We start from the raw sequence: 26,985 nt of genomic DNA, 5'->3' as shown, positions 1-26,985 counted from the left end.
CCAAATGATTTTGTTTAAAAGCTCTAGATTTATTTAACACTTGCTGTTTACATGTCTAGGTTCACAGTTGGGAATAAAACTATGGTCACTAAAACCAAATTAATTCTTGAAGGAAGAAATGTTGGTAGTGTGGGGGGTTTTTCCTGGTAATTAGGTTCCTCTTGTATTTTATAGATCTTGTATACGTAATCCTATGGAAAACATTATGAAAATAGTGAAAGGAATAGGAGAGACTTTCTGCCAACACTATACACAATCAACAGATGAACAGCCTGGGTCGCACATAGGTAAGAAGACAAAACTAAAGTTGACACAGCATTGAAAGTAGATAGACTGGCCCTAAAAAAGTAGAAATTATATTTTTTTCCTTCCTTGCTATTCTTAATGTATACAGTTTAAGTTTATATATGTTTTGTCCTTCAGTCCTTAACAGTTACATTTGAGTAACGAATATTTTCCCTTTTATTCCCCTCCCTAGACTTTGCTGTGAACAGACTAAAACTTGCAGAAATTTTATATTATAAAATATTAGAGACTGTAATGGTTCAGGAAACACGAAGACTTCATGGAATGGACATGTCAGTAAGTAAATCCATTCTCCCAGCCACTGGCAAGGTTCAAAAATCCCAAGCCTGAAATTAGTGTGTTGAGAGGCTCTAAGGGTGTTGTGGGTATCAGCAGTTAGTAGCAAACTTAACCAGTGACTTGCTAGTTGGCCTTAGTTGTGTTTTGCACATCTAGACCTAGCCACTTCTAGATAGAAATGTAAAATACATGAAATTCATCTCTGCTAAACCATTAGTAACCTTTCCCTTCAGGTCCTTTCATTCCCAGCTAACTAATAAGAGACTCCCCCACCCCAACTATTAACCCAACTGATAATTAAGATATTTGCCCAGGGGCGCCTTGGTGGCTCAGTCAGTTAAGTATCTGACTTTGGTTTAGGTCATGATCTCACAGCTCATGAGTTCAAGCCCCACGTCAGGCCCTGTGCTAATAGCTCAGAGCCTGGAGCCTGCTTTGGATTCTGTGTCTCCTTCTCCTTCTCTGTCTCTCTCTCTGTCTCTCTCTCTCTCTCCCTCTCAAAAATAAATATAAAAAACATTTAAAAAATTTATAAAGATACTTGTCTATACCTCCCAGGAATTTTTGAGGAATAAACTGTGAGTGGCTTGTTAAAAAATTGCTTTGTGTTCTTTGATTGTTTGATAACTCTGCCCACTCTCTCCAATAGCTATTTAAAGGAATTTTTCTAAAAAGTCAAAGTTGTTGGAGTACTAGGCTGGCTCAGTTGGCAAAGTATGTGACTCTTGATTTTGGGGTGGTGAGTTTAAGCCCCATGCTGGGCATAGTGCTAACTATAAATAAGTAAATATGTACATATATACACACATACATACAGTTTATAAAATCTCAACGCTGTTAATATGATCTTTCAGTTTCCTTCTCCTCTTTCTTGTCACTCTTGGAGTCCTCTGACTTTCAGTTCCAGTAGAAACAGGTTGATGTCTAGGGGTGCAGCATAACTAATGTAATAAAATTTCTTTTAGTTTTCATTCTGGAAATGTTCATCTGTCTCCTTTGTTGGTCCTCCTTTTCCCTGGTTTCCATGGCTTTCTCTTTTGTGATTTATCCTAATATTTAATAGAGCATATGCTTCCATAGCTTCCTGGGAAAGCTTTTTATTTTGAAATAATTATAGGGGCACGTGAGTGACTCAGTCTGACTTAAGCTCAGGTCATGATCTGGCAGTCTGAGTTCGAGCCCCACATCAGGCTCTGTGCTAACAGCTCAGAACCTAGAGCCTGCTTCAGATTCTGTGTCTCCCTCTCTCTCTCTCTGTCTCTCCACTACTCATACTCTGTTTCTATCTCTTGAAAATAAATATTTTTTTTTAAATAATAATAATTATAGATTCACAGAAAATTATAAAAGTAGTACAGAGGGGTCCTATATAGTCAGTTGCCCACAGTGGCTACATTTTACATAGTATAATATCAAAACTAGGAAATTAATATTGGAACAGTGTGTGTATCTTCCTCTTCACCATTGCATCTCTTGTAGATTAATGCAATTACCACTAAAATCAAGATAATGACTTGTTCTGCTATCACAACAATCTCCCTCATGCTACCCTTTTGTAGTAACACTCATTCTACTCACACTCTGTGTGAGTTCAATTTTTTTTTTAATTTGTTAAGGTTCATTTTATGACCCCCAGTGTATTCTGCTGTTGTTGGGTACAGTGTTCTGTAAATGTCAATACTATAGTATTGGTTGTGGTAGTGTTGACTTCTTCTGTATCCTTGCTGATTTTCTGTCTGGCTTTATTGTTGAGAGCAGTATTGAAGTCTCCTCATATAATTGTAGATTTATCTATTTCTCCTTTCAGTTCTTTCCTTTTTTTTTCCAGATTTTACTTTTAAGTAATCTTCCCACCCAGTGTGGGACTCAGACTCACAACCCCAAGATCAAGAGTTGCATGCTCTACCAACTGAGCCAGCCAGGCACCCCTCTCCATTCAGTTCTATCAGGTTATTTTTTATTCATATATTTTGAAGCTCTGCTATTTATTACATATATATTGAAGATTGTCATGTCTTCTTGCTAACTGATCCTTTGATCATGAGATAATGACCACTCTGAAGCTGTTAATTGTCTTAGTTCCAAAATCTATCTTTTGTTTATGTATAGCCACTCTTGTTTTTGATTGTATGCATGGTATGTCTTGTTCCATCCTTTTTAAATTAAGTTTATTAATTTATTTTGAGAGAGAGAGAACACACACAAGTGCACTTGAATCGGGGAGGGACAGGTAAAGGGAGGGAATCCTAAGCAGGCTCCACATTGTCAAGATGGAGCCCAGTGCAGGGCTTGATCTCACGAACCCTGAGATCATGACCTGAGACGAAATAAAGTTTTGAACACTTAACTAACTGAACCACCCAGGTACCTCTCTATCCTTTTGTTTTTCAAGCAACATGTATCATTATTTTTGAGGTGAATTTCTTGTAGGCAGCATGTAATTGAGTCACATTTTTTAATCTCTCTCAGTCTCTTTTAAATCGGTAAATTCAGACTTACATTTAATTATTGATGTTATGGCATATGTCTGCCATTTTATGTCTTACTTTCTATTTGTTCTCTTTGGTGTTGTGTTTTGTTTTGTTTTGTTTTGTTTTGTTTTGGTATTTTGTTTTCTTTTTCCCACCATCCTCTTGATTATCTGAACATTTTAATGTTTTTTTAATTTATTTTCGAGAGACAGAGAGAGACAGCATGAGCAGGGAGGGTCAGAGAGACAGGGAGATACAGAATCTGAAGCAGGCTCCAAGGCTCTGAGCTAGCTGTCAAGATGGAGCCCAGTGCAGGGCTTGATCTCACGAACCCTGAGATCATGATCTGAGCCGAACCAACTGAGCCACCCAGGCACCCCTTATCTGCACATTTTTTATTTGTTTGTTTGTTTTTTTGTTTATCAAACTCTGTGCCCAACATGGGGCTTGAACTCATGACCATGAGATCAAGAGTTGCATGCTCTACTGACTGAGCCAGCAGGTACCCTACTTGAACATTTTTAAGTCTGCTGTTCTTTGTATAGATTTGTTTTAGTGGTTACTCTAAGTATTACATTATATATGCATATCTTCACAGTCCACTGGTATAGACATTTTACAGTTCAAATAAAATGTGGAAGCCTTAAGTCCCTTTTTTAAAACTGCATAAAGCATTCTGTTTATTTATTTGTTAGAGAGAGAGAGCGCGCGCACTGAGGAGAGGGGCAGAGGGAGAGAAAGAATCTAAGCAAGCTGAACCCTCAGCACAGAACCCGACACAGGGCATGATCCCATGACCCTGAGATATGTAAAGTTTATTTATTTATTTATTTTGAGAGAGAGCACAATCAGGGGAGGGTCAGAAGAGAGGGAGAGAAAGAAAATCCCAAGAGATTGAGCCAACCCAAGGCTCAATCCCATGACCTCAAGATCATGACCCGAGCCACCCAACATCAAGAGTCAGACACAGAACCACCCAAAGGCCCCTTAAAGATTTTAAGTAATGCCTCCACCCAACATGGGGATCCAGCGTACAACCCTGAGAACAAACTGAGCCAGCCAGGTGCCCCTTTTATCTGTTTGTTTTAATTTTTGTTTTCCAGTGAGAGGATTTCTTTATATTGTTGGATTGTTCTTGGATATCCACTCATATTAAATGAAGCACTAAAAATGAGACATTAATAAACCCTTGTGACTAAACAGTTTGATTCAAAGCCTTGTTTGCAAGAGTAAGAACATAAACCCAACAGTCTCATGTAATCATGTAGTACTAGGGACCCTCAACATTTGGTGTCTTTAACATTTTCCTGGAATATTTCAATTTCTCTAGAGAAGTATCTGCTAATCTTTTGCTGAGTGTTGGTGTTGTAGAGCAGAGCAAGAAAGGGAAACTGGGTCTCACAATGCAGTGTGCAGACTTTTGCCTAAAACCACAGTTTCTTCTGTGCCTGGCATTCTCAAGCTCTGTGTCTCCCTAGTTCAGTCTTAGAATAATTCTCCAGATCCCTATTGGGAGAGACCAGAGGCCTATCATCTGACTCATTAGAGTAGGGGTTGGGTGGGGACCTGAGGAGTTCTAATTCTAACTATGACAAACTTTCAAATCTTCCATTCCTGTCCGCCCTGCCTAACCCCTGCTTTCTGTTCTGCCTGTCCCCTTAGTTGCTGTGTTTTTCCCAGGTTGCATGGAGCAAATTAGTTCTAAGTGTCTCTCTTTAGGCCCCTATGTTTGACCATCCTACTTTCTACTGAGTAATTTGTCATCCTTCTATCCACTTTGAGTTTTCATGTATTCTAATTTGCAGTTACAGCTGACTTATAGTTTTATTCATGGTAGGTAGTTTCTGTTTCTTATCCTTTTTGTTGATATTTGAAAGAAGATGGCAACAAACACTTTTTAAAACTGATAGCTTATGTTAAATCTTAAACTCAAAAAAAAATCTTGATGGTGAACATGACTTTTATCTTCTTAGTAAATTATTTCTCTGAACTTTTTTAACTCTTAGCTGTGACATAATCCTTTGATTTTAGTGTTTTGATTAACAAAATTTTTTTTAAGTTTATTTATTTGAGAGAGACAGAGATAGCACAAGTGGGGGAGGGACAGAGAGAGGGAGAGAGAATCCCAAGCTGGCTCCACACTGCTAGTGCAGAGCCCAGTGTAGGGTTCAAAGCCATGAGATCGTGACCCACAAAGCAATGAGATCATGACCTGAGCTGAAACCAAGAGTCTGACACTTAAACTGACTGGGCCACCCAAGCACCACTGATTAACAAATCTTTATGTTGACAGAACAGTTGTGGTAAAACTGACATTCTTTTAAAAATGGAAGAGGGGTACCTGGGTGGCTCATTCCAACTTCAGCTCAGGTCATGGTCTTATAGTTTGTGGGTTTGAACCTTGTGTTGGGCTCTGTGCTGACAGCCCAGAGCCTGGAGCCTGTCTTCAGATTCTGTGTCTCATTCTTTCTCTGCCCCTCCCCCGCCTGTGCTCTGTTTTTCTCAAAAATAAATAAATGTAAAAAAGTTTTTTTAACAAATGGAACCAATCCTAATGTTTCCTCTTGATGGGAATATTGACTGTTTTATTATTCCAATGCAGATTGTTATGTATGCCTCATTTAAATTTAAAATCTACCATTGAGCAAGAGTATGTTATAACAAAACTCTACCAATTTGAGAGCTCACATTATTACCTTGATAATCTGGTATAATATAATGTACACAGATTATTTATCTTATTTTTTTAGTCTTCTTTATAGAATGGCAAGGCTGAGAATTGCTGAGAAGTATTAAACTGTGGTTTTTCTGTTCTCCAAGGTTCTTTTAGAGCAGGATATATTTCATCGTTCCTTGATGGCCTGTTGTTTGGAAATTGTGCTCTTTGCCTATAGCTCACCTCGTACTTTCCCCTGGATTATTGAAGTTCTCAATTTACGACCATTTTATTTTTATAAGGTGAGATGAGAGCAAAGTTATGATATCGTGCACTTCATAGAAACATTCTGTTTATCTTAGTGTTAAAGATGCAGGCTGTAATGATATCTGGGAAGTATTTCCAGATGTATTCTGAAAACATTGTAGCCCTTTGGGTGGAATCAAAGATAATAGGGAGAGGATGAGGATATTAGTAAATTCAGCCAATCTCAAACTACAGTTCTTTTTCCTTCACTGATTTGCAAATGTAACCAAGAATTAAGTAGTTAGCTTTGAATTTTCCATATTTATAAATGGAAATCATAATTTTATTAAACAGATGCATAATGAAGAAGGAAAAACTTGCAGGAAAAAGAAAAGATCTAAAATTGTTTTTGGTTATGGTTTATCTATAGAAGCTGAAATAAAAGATTGTGCTCCTTCCCTAAATTTGAACTAATCCAGTGTGGATCAGACTCATCTATTTTTTTTTTCCTACCAGAACTATTTTTATTAATCTTTTTCTTACACGACATAGGGGTCACAGACATAAAAACATTTAATGTTACCTAGTATCCGAATTTAAGACTGATGCTGCTATATTACACTTATTGGTAAGATTTAGTTAATATTTTGCCTGTCTGCAGTTTTCAAAGTACTTATAGAAAAGTTAGTTTGAAGATTTAAATTTTTATATGTAAAATATGCCTCAAGTTATAGAAGATGCAGATCATTAGAAAGCTTATCCGTTTGAATTGCTAAGTGAGATTTAAATATTTTTTTAGTGTCTTAGGGAAAATTGCTTCTGTATGCTTGTTGATATATGTTTTCAGATTTTCTGTTAGGAAATATAGGTAATTTTATTCAAAGACATTGTTGGTTTTGACCTTTTCTGATAGTGATTTATTTTTATTTGTAGCATCCTTTTTTCATTCAAGATGTTAAATGCCTTTGTTCTTTAACCACATAAATAATATATCCTCCTTGAAGAAAAACAGGAAAATATAAATGTGAATATTAAAATCACACAATATAATCCTAATTATAAATTAATATTTTTGTGTATATACCTACAGACTTTGCTCTAGAATTTAGCCTTATTAAAATAGAATTATATAATATAAGCAAAATCCCTTTTAAATGCATTATTCATCTGTTCTCTTGAGCAATTGGGAAGAATTGTCTGAGAAGAGACAGTAAATTCAAAGTAGCACTGGACTCAGAACCCAAGATCTGACTTCTACTATTGGCTTTGGTTGACTAGTTTCTACCTATCATTGCCTCATTTCTCCATGTATAAAAGAAAACATGAAAAACAAATGTATGTGAAAGTATTTTGGATATCTTAAAAAGTACTTTTAAATTAAAATATATTAATCAGCCATTGAATCATGGTTCAATGATATCATTAGTTCTGTGTCATTATAAGATGAAAGCTAGTCATACATGCAAGCCTAGAAATGACTATTTGAGATTACATTACCTTTTCAATTTTCTCTTTACCAGGTTATTGAGGTGGTGATTCGCTCAGAGGAGGGGCTTTCCAGGGACATGGTGAAACACCTGAACAGCATCGAAGAACAGATTCTAGAGAGTTTAGCGTGGAGTCATGATTCTGCACTGTGGGAGGCTCTCCAGGTTTCAGGAAACAAAGTTCCTACCTGTGAAGAGGTAAGTCAGGGCAAGGCTGATGATCTTGTCATTTTTTTTTTCTTTCAAAAAATTTTTTTAATGTTTTATTTATTTTTTGAGAGAGAAAGAGAGACAGCATTAGCAGGGGAGGGTCAGACAGAGAGGGAGACACAGAATCTGAAGACGAGCTCCAGGCTCTGAGCTAGCTGGTAGCACAGAGCCCAATGCGGGGCTTGAACCCACGAACTGCGAGATCATGACCTGAGCCAAAGACGGATGCTTAACGAACTGAGCCACCCAGGTCCCCCAATCTTGTCATTAAATTTTTTTTTAATTTTTAAAAATGTTTTATTTATTTTTGAATGAGAAAGAGACATCATGAGCAGGGTAGGGTCAGAGAAAGAGGGAGACACAGAATCTAACGACAGGCTCCAGGCTTTGAGCTGTCAGCACAGAGCCTGACGTGGGGCTCAAACGCACAAACCATGAAATCATGACCTTAGCTGACGTTGGATGCTCAACCGACTGAGCCACCCAGGTGCCCCTATCTTGTCATTTTAAAAAATGACAGCCTTATGGGATGCCTAGGTAGCTCAGTCAGTTAAGCATCCGACATAATCTCAGGTTATGATCTTGCGGTTTATGGCTTTGAGCCACGCGTTGGGCTCTATGCTGACAGTTCAGAGCCTGGAGCCTGCTTTAGAGTCTGTGTCTCCCTCTCTCTCTGCTCTTCCTCTACTCACACTCTGTCTGTCTCTGTCTCTCAAAAATGAATAAATGTTTAAAAACATTTTTTTAATTACAGCTTTATTGAGACATAATTCACATACCATATGATTTATCCATATAAAGTATATAGTTTAGGGGTGTCTGGTGGTTCATTTGATAGAGCATGCAATTTTTGATCATGAGGTTGTGAGTTCGAGCCCCACATTTGATATAGATATTACTTAAAAATAAAATCTTAAAAAAAACATACAGGGGCACCTGCATGGCTCAGTCAATTAAGCATCCGAGTTCAACTCAAGTCATAATCTCAGTTTATGAGCCCTAGCTCCGCTTCAGGCTCTGTGCTGACACCTCAGAGCCTGGAGCCTGCTTTGGATTCTATGTCTCCCTCTCTCTCTACCCCTCCCCTGCTCACATTCTGTCTCTCTTTCTCAGGAAATGAATAAACATAAAAAAAAATTTTTTTAAAACATGCAATTTAGTGTTTGGTACTTCATAGATAGGTGCAACCATCACCTAGTCAACTTGGGAACATATCCATCACTTCAACAAGAAACTGTGTCCTTTAGCTGTCACTTCCTTACCCACCTTCTTCTCCTTAGCCCTGAGCAACTAGTGATCTACTTCTGTCTTTATTAATTTGTCTGTTCTGGACATTTCATTTATGTGGATGCATATAAAATGTGGTCCTTTGTGTCTGGCTTCTTTCACTTAGCATTATGTTTTCAAGGTTCATCTATATTATAGGATATATTAGCACTTCATTTTTTTTTATGGCTTATGTTATGATATGATATGATATGATATGGGTATATCATTTTGTTCATCGATCTAGCAATAGATACACATTTGGGTTGTTTCTGCCTTTTGGCTTTTATTAATAATGCTGCTATGAACATTCACACACAAGTTTTGTATGGACATGCGTTTTCATTTTTCTTGGGTACATGTCTAAGAATGGAATTGCTGGGTCATGTAGTAACTCTGTTTACCTAAAGTTTTGGGAAACTGTCACACTCTTATCAAAAAGGAGCTGCACCATTTAACATTCCTACCATCAGTGTATGAAGATTATTTCACACCTTCTCTAAAACTTGCCTTTTTTATTTTTCTTCCCTGACACTTATCCTTTTTATTCTAGCCATTAGACATAAAGTGATATCTCGTTATGGTTTTTATTTACATTTCCCTGATGGTTAATGATGTTCAACATCTTTTCATGTGCTAATTGGCCATTTGTCTTATCTTCTTTGGAGAAATATCTATTCAGATCCTTTCCCATTTTTTAATTGGGTTATTTGTCTTTTTATTATTGAATTATAGGAGTCCTTTATATATTGTAGATACAATTCCCTTATCTGTCAATAAGGTTTGTAAAACTTCCCTTCCTTTTCATGAGTTGCCTTTTAATTTCTTTTTTTTTCTTTTTCTTTTTATGTTTATTTATTATTGATACAGAGAGAAACAGAGCATGAGTCAGGGAGGGGTATAGAGAGGGAGACACGAAATCTGAAACAGGCTTCAGGCTCTGAGCTGTCAGCACAGAGCCCGATGCGGGGCTCGAACCCACAATCCATGAGATCCTGACCTGAGATGAAGTCAGACACTTAACTGACTGAGCCACCCAGGCACCCCGCCTTTTAATTTGATGAAGTCTTTTAGAGCACAAAGTTTTTAATTTTGATAATGTCCTATATTGCTGTGCTTTTGAAGTCATGTCTAAGAAGCCATTAATTTTACCATATTTAATTTTCCAATGTTTATGTAAAAGAACACTTTTCATTAGTAGTATTTAGAATTTAAAAAATCAGAAATTTGTGCCTCACACCCAAGCCACACATTTCACAGTTTAGTATCATGTGAGAAATTGAGGTTTTTCTTCTTTACCTCTGTGTTGCTCTTCCCTAACTCCTATGTTTTCATCTTTATTTGCTTCTGTCTTCTTATACTTTGTGAAATCTGATGACTTTTTCCCTAATTCCAAACTACAAGACCAGGAAGAAGTAAAAAAAAAAAAATGATTTCTTGAAATCTCTCTTCCATGTGTCTTTGGTCTTTTCCAGCAAACTGTGATTAACTGAGAAATCCTCAGTATTTATCGATACTTCCATTGTAGAATCCCCTGGGAAAGTGGGGGAAAAAAGCTATGAACTTGAAGAAAGAGGATTTGGGTTGAAGCCTTTGCTCTCTTACTTAGTAGTTGCTTGCGGCACCTGGGTGACTTAGTTGGTTAAGCGCCTGACTTGTAGTTTCAGCTCAGGGCATGATCTTATGGTTCGTGAGATTGAGCCCCATGTCAGGCTCTTCTTGGGATTCTCTCTTTCCCCCTCTCTCTGCCCCTCCTCCACTCCCATTTGCTCTCTCTCCTTCAAAATAAATAAAAAATAAACTTTAGTGGTGCCTGTGGTGGCTCAGTTGGTTAAGTGTCCAACTCTAGATTTCAGCTCAAGTCATGATCTCACAGTTTGTGAGCTCAAGCCCAGCTTTGGGCTCTGTGCTGACAGTGTGGAGCCTGCTTGAGATTCTTTCACTCTCTTTCTCTCTGTCCCTTCCCCCAAAATAAATAAATATTAAAAAAAAAACTTAAAATAAATAATAGTAGTTGACATCAGGCAAATTTCATATTTTAAGCCTCTGTTTTGTCATCCTTAATTGGAAATAGATGGTGCCTACCTTATCAGTTTACTTCTAGAAGTGGCCAGTAAATTTGAGACAGATTATAAGATTAAGTGAGATATATCTAACAACACAAACTACTAAGCACTTTATGCAAGTTGTTCTATTTTGTGATAAAGAAAGAAGGGATATAAAACAGTTGAAGACTTTTTTTTCCTCATTTTTCTGTCATAAGTTTTCATCAGTAGATTTATCTATATGTAAAACAAAAGGTTTTTTATTTTTTACAGGTTATATTCCCAAGTAACTTTGAAACAGGAAATGGGGGAAATGTACATGGACACCTTCCTATGATGCCAATGTCTCCTCTGATGCATCCAAGGGTCAAAGAAGTTCGTACTGACAGTGGGAGTCTTCGAAAGGGTAGGTTCAACATGGGTAGAACAATGAAAAAAATAATAATTTTTTTTCAAATTTTCAAGTCTTACAAATATATTATTATGAAATCTAATTTCTTCATCAGGATTGAAAAAGAGGCTTATGAAAAATAATTTTCTAATTTAAAAGATAAAAATAGGGGTGCTTGGGTGGCTCAGTCGGTTAAGCATCCAACTCTTGATCTCAGCCTAGGTCTTAATCTCAGGGTTGTGAGTTCAAACCCCATGTTGGGCTCCATGTTGGGCATGGAGCCTACTTAAACAAAAGAAAAAGCCAGAGCTACTGCTTTAAACTGCTTGAAGTGTGGGTGTGTAGGAAGGGGTAAAACTGTGAACCAAATCACTGATTTTTCCTTCTCAGATGTTATTTACTAGATAAGATTGGGAGACAGAAGCTAACTGGACTGCTTAAATTTAATAGTCACCTCATTGTACCTCTCAGCTGCTATTTTACCCTTAATAATTTACTCCATTAATAGTAGGCTGAGGTTCAAGAAACCAGGAAGATGAGCTATCATAATTTTCACATGTAGTAACTTTTTCCATACTTATTTTACTAAACTATATTCTGTGAAGATAGAAGCCATGTTATTTACTGCTGAATCCCTATGGCTGAACATATAGTAACTCAGTATCTATTTTTTGAGTGATTGAGTGAACCTGACTTATTATTTTGGAATATATATAAAACTATTTTAAATTTATTTTTCTCTCTGTTAGATATGCAACCATTGTCTCCAATTTCTGTCCATGAGCGCTACAGTTCTCCTACTGCAGGGAGTGCTAAGAGAAGACTTTTTGGGGAAGATCCCCCAAAGGAAATACTTATGGACAGGATCGTAACAGAAGGAACAAAATTGAAAATTGCTCCTTCTTCAAGCATTACTGCTGAAAATCTATCAATTTCACCTGGCCAAAGTCTTCTAACTATGGCCACAGCCATAGTCACAGGGACAACAGGACATAAAGTTACAATTCCATTGCACGGTAACATTTTGATGTGTTTATTTTATATATTTTCTGAGTTGGTTAATTTAAGAAATGTCTTGCTGGGTTGGCTCACGTGGCCTTTTTAATCCAGTTTTTTTGAACCTATAATATGTTTTTAATTTATATTTTATTTTATTTTTTTAATTTATTTTAATTTATAATAGTTTATTTTGCACTGGGTGTTAAATTTATATTTTAGAGTGGTTGGGTTTCACAGCAAAATTGAGTAGAAGGTACACATACCTACTGCCCACACACACAGACCTCATCACCATCAACATACCAAAGAATGGTATCTTTCTTTCTGATGAACCTACATTGACATATTATTATGACCCCAGACCATAATTTACATTAGAGTTCATTCTCGGTACTGTGCATTCTATAGATTTTGATGAAAATCTAATAACACACCCACCCACCATTATTGTATTATACAGAATACTTTCACTGCCTTAAAAATCCTCTGTGTTCCACCTTTTGTTTTATTTTGAACTTATACTGGTTTTTGAATTTTCACATTTTCGTAAATTTACCACCCTTTTCATTAGGCTTATTTTCTTATCTGAGCTTTACAAGTGAGTGTATTAAGCAAGAATCTTTTTTCTTAATTATAAATATATTAAGAGCTCAAAAGAAAACATTGTTTCAGAGCAGAAACAGAAAACATTGTTTCAGAGTGGAAATAGATAACAAGAGTGATATAACCTAGAATTATGATTGTTGTGGCTTTCTTCTTCTTTTCTAATCTATTCCTATGTGTGGATAGATAGATAGGGAGGTAAGTAGGTAGGTAGATGGATAATTGACAGTCTTTTTGGAACACTTGCAACTAATTTCTAAAACAGAACTCTTGCTTATACATTTAGGTATCGCAAATGATGCTGGAGAGATCACACTGCTACCAATTTCCATGAACACAACTCAGGAGTCCAAAGTCGAGAGTCCTGTATCACTTACTGCTCAATCATTAATTGGTGCTTCTCCAAAACAGAACCATCTGATTAAAGCACAAGAGACACATCCAGCTGGAATAAGCAAACCAAAGAGAACTGGGTCTTTAGCACTGTTTTATAGAAAGGTATGTGATTTTATGACATCTAAAAAGATCTTATTTGGAGTACCTGCCTGGCCCAATTGGTAGAGCGTGCAACTCTTGATCAGGGTAAGTTTGAGCCCCACATTGGGTATTGGGTGTAGAGATTATTTAAAATATTTAAGGGGCACCTGGGTGGCTTAATTGGTTAAGCATCCGACTCTTGATTTCGCCTCAGGTCATGATCTCACGCTTAGTAAGATTGGGTCCCCCGTCAGGCTCTGCACTGAAAGCATGGAGCCAGCTTGGAGTTCTCTCCATCCCTCTCTCTGCTCCTTTCTTCTCTTCCTCCTTCTCTCTTCCTCTCTTTTTCCCTCCTGGCTCAAAATAAATAAACTTTAAAAGTAAAATATTTTTATTTTTTAATAATTTTTTTTATATTTATTTATTTTTGAGTGACAGAGAGAGACAGATAATGAACAGGAGAGGGGCACAGAGACAAAGAAGTACAGAATCTGAGGCAGGCTCCAGGCTCTGAGCTAGTGGTCAGCACGGAACCTGAAGAGGGACTCGAACCTGCCAACCATGAGATCATGACCTGAGCTGAAGTTGGACACTCACTGACTGAGCCACCCAGGTTTCCCAAAAATAAAATATTTTTTAAAAATTTTTAATGAAAATATAAAGTCATTTATTCAATGCAAGAAAGATTGAGTAGCAGCAATTTTAGCCTTCTTTTTTGGATGTGTGGTAAGATAGACATAAAATTTACTGTCTTAACCATTTTCAAGTGTACATTAAGTACAAAATTGTCACTGAGTACATTCATATGGTCAAGGAGCTTTGACCACCATCCATCTCCAGAACTTTTTTCATCTTCCTAAACTGAAACTCTGTTCCAGTTATAATAATTCACCATTTCTCTCCCCACCACCGGCTCCTAGTAACCACCATTCTACTATGAACTATTCAAGGCACCTCATAAGTAGAATCAACAACATTTGTCCTTTTGTGAGAGGTTTATTTCACTTAGCATAAGTCTTCAAGATTCATCCATGTTGTAGCATCATTCAGAATTTCCTTCTTTTTTAAAATGTTTTTAAGTTTATTTATTTTGAGAGAATCTCAAGCAGGCTCCACACTGTCAACACAGAGCCTGAAGCAGGGCTTGAACTCATGAACCATAAAATCATGACTAAGCCAAAATCAAGAATCAAACACTTAACTGACTAAGCTACCCAGGTGTCCCTGTAGTAAGTTTTGAAATTAGGAAATGTGAGACCTCCAACTTTGTTCTTCTTTTTCAAGATTATTTTGGCTATTCAGAGGCACTTGAGATTCCATATGAGTTTTAGTACAGATTTTTCTTTTTAGAATGGATTTTTCTATTTCTGCAAAAAACATCATGTTTTGTTTTTTGTTGTTTTTTTTTAAGTAGATTCTATGCCCAACATGGAACCCATCACGGGGCTTGAACTCACGACCCTGAGATCAAGACCTGACCTGAAATCAAGAGTTGGACCCTTAACCAACTGAACCACCCACACACCCCATCATGGGGATTTTGATAAGGACTGCATTGAATCTGTAGATTGTTTTGAGTAGTATTGACATCTTAACATTATTAAGTTTTCAGTCCAGGGGCACCAGGGTGGCTCAATTGATTGAGTGTCCAACTTCATCTCAGGTTGTGATCTTGTGGTTCATGGGTTTGAGCCCCATGTCAGGCTTGCTGCTATCAGCATGGAGTCCACTTTGGATCCTCTTGTTACCCCCCCCAACACACCCTCTCTCTCTCAAAAATACATAAACATTTTTTTTAAAAAGTCTTCCAGTCCATGAACATGGGGTATCTTTCCATTTACTTGCATTCTGGGCTTTTTGTTGTGCTTTTTGTTTTTTAGTTAACATGCAGTTAAGTTTTATTATTTGCAATTCCTTTAATTTCTTTCAGCAATATTTTGCAGTTTATGATATACACTTTTACCTCCTGGGTTAAGTTGATTCCTAAGTATTTTATTCTTTTTCAGGCTATTGTAAATGGAATAATTTTCTTTATTTTTAGATTATTCATTGTTAGTAATACAAGACTAAAAGAGATTTTTGTATGATTTTGTATCCTGCAACTTTGTGGAATTCATTTATTATTTCACATTTTTTAGGGAATCTGCAAATAGAGGTGATTTTACTTCCTTTCCACTTTGGATGCCTTATATTTCTTTTTCTTGCTTAATTACTCTGGCTAGAAGTTTCAGTACTATGTTGAAAAGTGCTGTATCCTTGTCTTGTTCCTAATCTTAGAGGAAAAGCTTTCTTCTTTTCTTTGTTTTACTTTGAGTATGATGTTAGCTATGGATTTTTCATATATGGCATTTATTATGTTGAGGTAGTTTTATTCTATTCCTAGTTTGTTGAGTGTTTATATAGGAAAAAAGGGGTTTGAGGGGCACCTGGGTGGCTTAGTCGGTTGAGCATCTGACACTTGATTTTGGCTCAGGTCATGATCCCAGGGTGATGGGATTGAGATCCATATCAGGCTCTGCCATGAGCATGAAGCCTGATTAAGTTTTTTCTTTCCATCTCCCTCTGCCTCCTCCCCAGCTCACACTCTCACTGTCTGTCTAAAATAAAATTTTTTGAAAAAGGCGTTTTGAATTTTGTCAGTTGCTTTTTCTTTTTTTTTTAATTTTTTTTAATGTTTTATTTATTTTTGATACAGAGAGAGACAGAGCATGAGAGGGGGAGGGGCAGAGAGAGAAGGAGACACAGAACTGGAAGCAGGCTCCAGGCTCTGAGCTAACTGTCAGCACAGAGCCTGACGCGGGGCTCGAACCCACGAACGTGAGATCTGACCTGAGCCGAAGCCGGAGGCTTAACCGACTGAGCCACCCAGGTGCCCCTGCTTTTTCTGCATCAATTGAGATAATCCTATTTTTCCCTTTATTCTGTTAATGTAGTATATTACTCTAATTGGTTTTTCTATATTAAACTATCCTTCCATTCCAAGAATAAGTCATATTTGATCACACTAAAATTCTTTTAGGGTATGCTGTTGTATTCAGTTTACTAGTACTTTGTTGAGAGTTTTCATATCAATTTTCATAAGAAATATTGGCCTATATTTTTTATAGTATCTTTGTCTAGCTTTGACATCAGGTAATATATGTTTAGCCTTTTAAAAGAAACATATTTGGCCTCTTAAGAGAACATTATCTTGGTGAACTATGTTTAGACTCAGGCTCATATGCTGTGACTTCGTTTCCTGATATAACATATCTCCTGACAGCTTAGGTTCTTATATCACTTTGAGTAAGCAGTTGGCCATCCTCTGAAATTTACTGGAACTACAAGTGCTTCTTGGATCTTACAGAGAAGCTTAAATTATTGAAGAATTATTATAAAAATTGGTGGAATACTGGGTGGCTCCACAGTTTTTTTCATAAATCCAATGTGTTACCTTTTATTTTGTTAAGTAAATTCTATTCTGAAAGTGGGGCTCAAATTCATGATCTTGAGATTAAATTTCACATGCTGTAAGGACTGAGCCACCCAGGCACCCCTCACTTTGTTACCTTTTAAATTAAGATTTGACTAGTTTCCATTATAATACCTGCATTATTGTAGTATTAATGAAAAAGGACTGAAAGATTTAACATATAATTTCAAGAAATAATTTCAATTTGTTACCCATTTTTACAAGCACTGTCAGCTTCTGGTAAGACAGGTAAGTTAATCAGATATTTGTAACCAAACATGATTCTTCTCTAAAATAAATCCCAGAACTGGAAGGTACCTCTCTAGTCTATCCTGCAACCGCATGTCTGGCTAGCCCTCAAGAAATGTAAAGGAGGATCGCCTGGGTGGCTCTGTCGGTTAAAAGGCCGATCATGATCTAAAGGCTCCTGAATTAGAGCCCTCTTCGGGCTCTGTGCTGACAGCTCAAAACCTGGAACCTGCTTCAGATTCTGTCTCCTTCTCTCTCTGCCCTTCCCCTGCGTGCACGCTCTCTCTCAGAAATAAAATTTTTTTTAATTGTAAAGGAAAAAGAAGGCACTGTTTCTTGTTGTGATTAGGGTTTAATACTTAACATTTTTAAGAAATTATCTTTTCTAAATTACTTTTGAGGCAAATTTAAATTTATTTCCTCTAGTCTTTTTTGTCATAATTCTCGAGAGACTTGCCATTTTCTCCACTTCCTGCTGCTTCCCCTACTCTGCCTTTCCAACTCCTGCCTCTACCTTGTGCCTTTATAAGGCCTGCTTTTTGTTTTTGTTTTTAAAGGTTATTTATTTAGAGAGCAAGAGAGCACAAGCAGGAGAGGGACAGAGAGAAAGAGAGAAAATCCCAAGTAGGCTCTGTGCACAGCCTGATGTGGGGTTAAATCCCACAAATTGTGAGATGATGTTCTGAGCAAAAATCAAGTTGGACACATATCCTACTGAGGTACCCAGGTACCCCTAGTTCTGAATTTTTAATTTTGAATTCAGAATCTTTGGGGTTTTTTCTTTCCATATATTTCTTTATTTGAGAGAGAAACCAGACAGACAGAGAGTGCAAGCTGGGGAGAGGGGCAGAGGGAGAGAGAGAATCCCAAGCAGGCTCCATGCTCATCAGAAAGCCCAACACAGGGCTCAGTCTCACAACCCCAGGACCATGACCTGAGCCAAAATCAAGAGTCAAATTCTTACCTGACTGAACCACTCAGGCACCCCTCTTTCCATTTAATTATAGCCTATTTGACATAGATTAGATGCTAGAAAAACTATATCCTAAAAGAGAATAGGATGTCTGTATAAAGAACATATGTATCCATATCTGTAATGAATTCAAAATAACCATACCTTGAGTAAATTGCAGCTATTATCTATGCTGAATTCAGTGTGATGCTAGTGTTCCATGCCTGAATAGAATGTACTGTGAATATTTTTGTTAGAATCAGACTTCGAGAGTATGTGTTTCTTTAAGGCATTGGATCAACTCTGTAAAAGATACTTAACAAGTATTACTTAGTGATGTCTTATTTTTAATCTTTTTAACTAGGGCCATATCTTTTATTTTCTGTGACAAATGTAAAGTTCTAGCATCTTTCCCACTGCACTGACCCAAATGGATTCTGTTTATTTTTTGGCCAGTTGAACCAGAAACAAGGGGATAAGATGCAGAAAAAATGAGTTTCCTATAAAATGAATCACTTGTGGCTTTGGAGTCCACTAGACTTTCTATCAGATTAGTGTATTGGATAACTTATATTTGTTTTTAAACTCTTAATTTGTGGATCATTTTCCTGCCAAAGATACTTCTCTCTCTCTCTCTTTTTTTTTTTTTTTTGTTTGTTAATTTAGAGAGAGAGAAAGCAGAGAAAGGGGCAGAGGGAGAAAGAAAATCTTAAGCAGGCTCCGTGCCCAGCACAGAGCGTGACTCAAAGCTTGATCTCAGGACCCTGGGTTCATGACCTGCACTGAAATCAAGAAACAGATGCTCAGCCAACTGAGCCACCCAGGTGCCCCCAAAGATACTTTGCTCTAAAGGATGCCTGACTCTTTTTCCCTGGACATTTAAATTTAAAAAGATTTAGTTCAAAAAGAATAGTGTGATTTAGGAATGCCACAGCAGAAACACCAGTTTTTAAAACAAAAAAAACAGGGACGCCTGGGTGGCTCAGTCGGTTAAGCGTCCAGCCTCGGCTCAGGTCATGATCTCAGTTCGTGGGTTTGAGCCCCACATTGGGCTCTGTGCTAACAGCTCAGAGCCTGGAGCCTGTTTCAGGTTCTGTGTCTCCCACTCTCTCTGTCTCTCAAAAATAAAAAGCATTAAAAAAATTTTAAAAAACAATGCTTCTTGGATGATTGGAAACTGTTTTAGAATCTTGCAGGACCTTCAGGTTATTTGCATTAGTTATCAGTTAATGTAAAGACTGTATATGAAAGGTTCAGGGCATTGATCTAAATTTACTCTGAGGGGCGCCTGAGTGGCTCAATTGGTTAAGCGTCCAACTTCACCTCAGGTCATGATCTCACAGTTGGTGAGTTTGAACCCCGAGTCGGGTTCTGTGCTGAATGCTTGCTCAGAGCGTGGAGCCTGCTTCAGATTCTGTGTTTCCTTCTCTCTCTGACCCTCCCCACTCATGCTCTGTCTCACTCTATCTCTCAAAAAATAAATGTAAAAAACTGTTTTTAAGAAAAAAATAATAAATTTATTCTGATGTACTTAGAAACAAAAACAAAAAACTTGGTGTCTCATTTACTTTAATATTCTATTTATGTGCTCATAAAAACAATGAATATAGGGGAGGTTTTTTAAATGGTTTTGCTTTCTGACATTCTTGAAATCAAACATTTTAATTCTTTATTATATGACTGTTTTTAACGTTTTAAAGATTTTATTTTCAAGTAATCTCTATACCCATCATAGAGCTGGAACCCCCAACCCTGAGATCAAGTCACATGTTCCACCAACTCAGCCAACCAGGCACCCCTGACATTTAATTCTTTCTAGCAATTTTATCTAAACCACAAAAAGTGTGGGGGATTTCTGAACCCTTGAATAATTAAGTATTCATAATGATCATGATGCAAGTAAATCCTGCATTTTAGTGTTTCTTACTATACATAGATCACAGCATAGAGGACATCTTTTCCAAAAGAGTTTTTATGATGATTTTCTGAAGAGAATTAAAGTCTTCTGCCAATGAACTAGTACTATAGTACAGAAATTTTATGTAATTTTACATACATTTGTCAACAGCCTAGGTATTTGTTAACCTTGGCCTGAAAGCCCATGTTCATGGTAAGATAAAATAGAGAAATTATTTACTGGGGTTTTTTTTTTCATCAATGTGCTACCTTCCATCATAGGTCTATCATTTAGCAAGTGTACGATTACGTGATTTATGTTTAAAATTGGATGTTTCAAATGAGTTACGAAGGAAGATATGGACGTGTTTTGAATTCACTTTAGTTCATTGCCCTGATCTAATGAAAGACCGACATTTGGATCAGCTGCTTCTTTGTGCCTTTTACATCATGGCAAAGGTAATGTATAAGTTGGGGGAAGCTCCTTCCCCTCGTTACCCATTTTTAAGCACAGAGTGATAATCTTTTATACTTAATTGTTAGTGTGCTCAAATGCTATAGCCAATATTGTCCATATTGTTAATTAAGTAGCTAATTCCAGCTACTGCATCTATTCCATGGACTCTCCATTTCAGTTTGTAATAATCAGCCTTCCCACATCATAAGAATACACTGGTTGTAAAGAAATTGGAAAAGGTCTTGGAGACCATTTGTATAAATGGCTCTCCATACTATTAATGTGAACAACATCATTTCTACCCCCATCTCTGTGATGCCTCTCATCTAATGCTTTACAGTAAAATGATGATTATGTTGTAGGTTAGTGAGGCCCAGAGCTGAAGGTAAGCTTGATCAGTTACACAATTAATAAATGGCAACCTAGGATTTCGTATTTCATAATTTAATGAACTCCCAATTTATAAAATAGCTTCTATAACATACTGCTTTCCAGTGATTTTTTTTGTACCACCTTAGAAAAGCATTTTACTTTCTAGGTATTTTCATTCATAAAATAGCATATCTTACTTGCTTTTTGAAATTCTGATATACCTGAAACAATCATCTGTAACTTTGGTCTGAACAATCTTGGCCACCCTGGCAATACTAGCTGATATACATAGTTAAGACCTAATTTTTTGGCTTTTTGAGGCAGAGGACATGTTTTTAAACTCCTTTTAACTCCTCTCTCACAATGCCTTTAAGATCTCTGTACAAAATAGAGATTAATAAGTGTTATTAACTAATCTTTTATGTTTTCCATGGAACTATCAGAGTTCAGGCTTTGGCATTTTTAGCGCATCATTATGGAAGAACGGGATTAGTGCTAATGGGCAGTAAAGCAGAGAGGAGTAATTTAAGTAAATTTTATAACAAATAGACCAGAAGGGATACCTTTATGGCTCACTAATTCATTTTCTTCCTTTTGGCCACCACCATGACTTTTCTGTCTAAGCATTAGAAACCCTATCATCTGTCCTAAAATATTAAAAACCTAATCCTATAATAATTGTTCAGTTTTCTTGTGAATCACCATAAGACATTTTCTATCCTTTAGTATGTGGCTAATTTACTTTTAAAAGGGTACTTTAAAAGTCAGTAAAATCAGGGACTGCAGGGGATGCAGCAGACCTGAGTTTTCTTGTAGCATTCTTTTTATAAAAAGAAATATATTTTTGGTAAAGTTATACCATAGCAATCTCAGTGCTTTTGATTAATGAAACTATTATCTGAGTCCCACAGGCCATAAAGCCTGCACTTTAAAGGTAGTAAAAATCATATGTGGTAGTGGTTTTTCGTCATGGACTGGCCTGGGGTTAATGGCTTTCTGCAAGACTCCTCTCACTGCCAACCTATAATCGGAGCTTTTGTTCAGAGCCATTTTTCTTTTAAAGGTGACTGATAAATGCAGTTTTTACTTTTCCTTAGGTAACAAAAGAAGAAAGAACTTTTCAAGAAATAATGAAAAGTTATAGGAATCAGCCCCAGGCTAACAGTCATGTGAGTACCATTTTTCCTCCTGTCCAAAAAAAGATTTGTACTATTTCTCTGTTGACAAGTCATATAAAAGTTAAAGTACAGTTTTACTGTACTTTAGATTTTCTGGTTTAATAAATACCATTAAACTCTAAAGACAATTTCAGTAAAAGCCAGGAAATTAGCTATTTATATGACTCACCCATATATTTGCATATACTTCTCACGTGTTTTCCTATTACATTTATTTGTTCATTTGTTGAGTGGGAACATTTTTTACAAAAAATCTAATGAGGGGCTCATTGGTGGCTCAATCTGTAGAGCATGAGATTCTTGATCTCAGGGTATTAAATTTCAAGCCCCACGTAATGCATGGAACCTACTTTAATAAAAAATCTAGGGGCACCTGGGTGGCTCAGTTAGTTAAGTGTCCAACTATTGATTTCACCTCAGGTCATGATCACAGGGTTGTAGGAGCCCCACATATGGCTCTACACTGACAGTGCATGGCCTCCTTCGGATTTTCTTTCTCTGTCTTTTTCTCTTTCTCTCCCTCTGCCCATTCCCCACTTGTGCTCGCTCGCTCGCTCTCGCTCTCGCTCTCTCTCTCTCTCTCAATATAAGTAAACTTTAAATAATCTAATGAAAAATATCTATAATAATATTATCCTGGTGCCTGGCTGGCTCAGAAAAGCATATGACTTTTGATCTCAGGGGTCATGAGTTTGAGCCCCATGTTGGGTGTAGAGATTACCAAAGAATAAATTTAAATAATAATAATATTCTCAAATTGTGTGGAACTTGATTCTCTAATGATGTTTAAATCCCGTGAAATTTGAGGATTTAGTAACTTAAGTCCAGCTTCATTTGCCACCTACTAAGAATCTTAATGTTTGAATCTTTAAATAGGTACCAAGCATTTTTGATAATGTTGTTTTATAATAGCCATGGTAAAAATCCTTTACAACTTTTCAATCATGGAAATATAAAATATTAGCCTCGTGGCCTGGCACATATATTTAATTACTGTTTGTTCCATATTGTTGTTATTGTAGCTGAAGAACACAAAGTTATTGTACCTTAAGACTGACCACTCAGGAGCTTGGTTGCTGTGCTCTAAGGTGCATAATGACCTATTTTCTAGCCTTGGTGATCCACCATCTTAGGAAGAGAGATGTGGTGTGATGTGGCTGCTCAGATACCCCATGCTTAAGTACTGGTAGTCACACCCCTTTCTGAGAGAGCCCCACATAGAGTTTCACTTCTTTACCTAAGCCCCAAAATACATTGATAGTTATATAGATACTAGAAGAGCCAACTACAGGCATTTGTTATATCCTTTGATAGGCCAAGAGTATCTGGACCTCTTCGGAAAAATCCCTCAGGAACAGATTCTAGAAAGGTCCAGATTATCCCTAAAGATCATTAAGATGAAGTTAGTGTGGGCCCAAAATGGACCAAGCCAGAGCTTCCTAAATATCTTCTCAATACCGATACCCATAGGATGATGAGGAAATGGATCATGCCTTTCTGCTATCTTGGAGGTAGGAAAGAATATAGGAGAAGGAAGGGAAATAGATTTTTATGTGGCCATCTGAAAGGAGGTAGGAATGGGACGGGAATAGGACAACAAGCCTTAATGAGATCAGATGATTCTCATGCAAGGAATTAAAGGAAAAAACAAGCTCAAATATTTGAAGTTGCTTCATCAGTGTTTAGTTTGTATTTACTGACTTAGTTCTTCTATTTTGTAAACTCCTACAATAGCATATATTAGGTGGTAGGCTCTGTTTCCATATCCCTTCTACTAAGATGGCTGCTGTAATCTACATTTACCAGCCTAGTAATATTTTGCCCTTGATTATCACCAATACAGACAAATACCTTTCAATTGGCATATTGTATTCTTATTATTTTGGTTTTGCTTAAACTGTGCATCTTTATGACTTAGCAGTCCTTTTTTCCACTCTAACCTGTAGGTCTATAGAAGCGTACTGTTGAAAAGTATTCCAAGAGAAGTTGTAGCATACAATAAAAACATAAATGGTGATTTTGAAATGACAGATTGTGGTAAGTTGCCCAATTTAATATTCTATGTGTAATATACGTTTGATTACATTGTACCTAATGCAGTGGATGTCAGGCATCATGGAGTGAATGATATCGGTGGAATGAATAATGCATATGTGAAAGCATTTGGGAAGAAACAAGTTTGAGATAAGTAGGAGTCAGGTGCCTCCATCCAAAGAGGTTGTGAATTGAAACCATTCATTTTTCCCCTATTAATTGTGCTTTAGAAGAAGTTTTGTGGTATACTTACAACATTAGTAAAACATGTAAAAGGCTCTTAATAATTTTTTTTTAACTTTTTGAACATTTATTTATTTTGAGAGACAGAGGGAGATAGAGCTTGAACAGGGGAGGGGTAGGGAGAGGAAGACACAGAATCTGAAGCAGGCTCCAGGCTCTGAGTTATCAGCACAGAGCCCATCGTGAGGCTCGAACCCATGAATCACGAGATCATGACCTGAGCGAAAGTCAGACCCTTAACCAACTGGGCACCCAGGCATCCCTTAATAAATTTTAAAAATAATTCTGAATTACAGGGAAAGTAAGGTAGCTGTCAGTGATCTGCCTGGGGTGACAATTAAGGAAATGTTTCCTCATTAATAAGTATATAAGTATTCTGCCACCACCAACAAAGCTGCCATCCTGTTGTTACCATCATGATAAGTAAGACTTGAGGCACTAGGACAGTTTTTTCAAAGAAAGGAAAAATCAAATGATAATTATTCATATGTTGATAAGCTATTAAAATGCTTCTTCTGCCCATCTTTTCCTTGTTCATCTTTCCATTACTTAATGTGTACATGTGTAACACATGTACCGTGATTTATTCCACAGTGTGGGCCATTTAAATTATTAACTGTCATACATAGCTTTGTGAGGAACATCACTATAGCTTAATCTTTGATCCACATTCCTTAGGATAAATTCTTAGAGAAGATTGCTAGAGTCAAAGACTATTATCTAATCATATAGATATCCATGATCATTATGGTATTTATTGGGATCTGAAATTTTAAGATATTATTCACCAAAAAATTCTTTAATAACAATGACCTAGAATCTGCCCTATTCAAGGATACATAAGCCAAGCTCAATTCTTTTTATGTAGATATATTATTCCTGAGCCTTTTCAAGGCAGTGGAAGTGTATTAGACAGTAAACCTGAAAAAATACATATATATTATAGATACACATATATCAACTACAAATGTGTATATTTTATACACATACACACAGCCTTTCTATTTTTGTGGTACATGTTGCTCATCTGTCCTAAGAGGTTTTTCTATCAATACAAAACCAGGCATGTGGGGTGGGGGTAGAGACAAACAGGTACCAGAGGTTAGCTAGAAAATAATGTTCTCCAGGAGAAACAAAATAATTACTAGCAAGTATCTGGCATACAATGAACAGTGAAGTTCAAGAGATACAATATCTGCAAATGAAGTTTGAGGTCCCTGAAGGTTAGCCACTCTACAACCTAAAGGTTTCAGATCACCTTCTGTTGTATATACATTTATTAACTAGATATTTATTAGTAAGCAAACATTTTTAAGACTTTATCCAATGGTGATGGCACAGAGCAGGGCAAGTATCAAGTGATAATGGACTCAGGAATTCTGGCACCAAAAAAGGGAAAAAGTTACAGGGAAGGATACAGTCAGGCAAGTTTATGTTCAAATAAGGTATGTTATATTTTCTCAAACTATGGTTAGTTGCTATGACCTAAACACCCTATGTGGTGTTTCTGTAAAATTCTTAATTAGGTATAAAATGATTACTATTTAGAAAGCACCCATAGTTTACACATCCTGTATAGATCGCCCAAAAACCTGGCTGTCCAATCACCACCTCACACATTAGAGGTTCACATGAGGCAGGTGCCAAGATTCAGATGCAGGACTCTGTTAGCCTTAAAACCAGGAACAAGCAGATGACATGCGTCAGAGTTCAGGCTGGGCATCATTATCATCCATAATAGTAAAGCTCTATAGACTTCAGTGAATCTCATCTGTTTCATGATATCATGGACAGTGTCTCAAATATGTTAACCAGTCTTCTTAAATGCTTCTAATTTCCACAACATGCACCGATTTTAAGCATTAGGCTTACATAACATATGGTCAGAATTTTCATCAATTAAAAACCCATTTCTTAAATTTAGAAAAATTATTTAGGGGTGCTTGTGTGGCTCAGTCAGTTAAGCAGCTGACTTCAACTGAAGTCATGGTCTCACAGTTCGTGGGTTCGAGCCCCAGATCGGGCTCTGTACTGACAGCTCAGAACCTGGAGCCAGCTTCTGATTCTGTGTCTCCCGCTCTCTCTGACCCTCCCTGCTCACATTGTCTCTCTCTCTCAAATAAATATTTTTTAAAATTTTAGAAAAATAAAATTATTTTAATGTTTATTTATTTTTGAGAAAGAGAGAGAGACAGAGAGACAGAGTGCAAGTGGGGGAGGGGGCGAGATAGAAGGAGACACAGAATCTGAAGCAGGCTCCAGGCTCTGAGCCTGACACAGGGCTCAAATTCCCGAACTGTGATATCATGACCTGAGCCAAAGTTGGTCACTTAACCAACTGAGCCACCGAGGCACCCCTTAAATTTTTCTTGTTAATATTTATTTTTGAAAGAGAAAGAGCACAAGTGGGGAAGGGGCAGAGAGCGAGAGGGAGACACAGAATCCAAAGCAGGCTCCAAGCTTTGAGCTGTCAACACAGAGCCCAACACGGGGCTCAAACTCACAAACCGTAAGATCACGACCTGAACTGAAGTTGGACTCTTAGCCAACTCAGTCATCCAGGTGTCACCTTTTCTATTTTTAATAAAAACCCATTTCTGACTTTGAGTATGTTAATTAGCAAAGCATTGGCTTTTGATTGAGATAAACCTAACAGAAACCCTTATAATAGCCACCTGTTGGAAATAAGCTTCCTGATCAAAATACCAGTTCACTCA

At 37.0% G+C, this 26,985-nt stretch overlaps 1 protein-coding gene across 2 annotated transcripts in view; it reads left to right on the top strand.

Moving 5' to 3' along the window:
• The window catches only part of RBL1 (RB transcriptional corepressor like 1), a 52,821-nt gene that overhangs the window by 18,029 nt on the left and 7,807 nt on the right, over positions 1-26,985 (top strand). For both annotated transcript variants that reach the window (XM_029918015.1, XM_029918016.1), the window contains 10 exons: positions 175-287; positions 479-582; positions 5,877-6,014; positions 7,479-7,643; positions 11,240-11,372; positions 12,107-12,373; positions 13,246-13,457; positions 20,267-20,443; positions 21,911-21,982; positions 23,938-24,028. In XM_029918015.1, the coding sequence (XP_029773875.1) occupies positions 175-287; positions 479-582; positions 5,877-6,014; positions 7,479-7,643; positions 11,240-11,372; positions 12,107-12,373; positions 13,246-13,457; positions 20,267-20,443; positions 21,911-21,982; positions 23,938-24,028 (1,472 nt within the window). The remainder of the gene's footprint in view (positions 1-174; positions 288-478; positions 583-5,876; positions 6,015-7,478; positions 7,644-11,239; positions 11,373-12,106; positions 12,374-13,245; positions 13,458-20,266; positions 20,444-21,910; positions 21,983-23,937; positions 24,029-26,985) is intronic.

The sequence above is a fragment of the Suricata suricatta genome, chromosome 12, assembly GCF_006229205.1.
Source record: "Suricata suricatta isolate VVHF042 chromosome 12, meerkat_22Aug2017_6uvM2_HiC, whole genome shotgun sequence".
NCBI classification, from domain to species: domain Eukaryota; kingdom Metazoa; phylum Chordata; class Mammalia; order Carnivora; family Herpestidae; genus Suricata; species Suricata suricatta.
The sequence above is the reverse complement of the archived record's forward strand: the minus strand, read 5'-3'. Positions and strand labels throughout refer to the sequence as shown.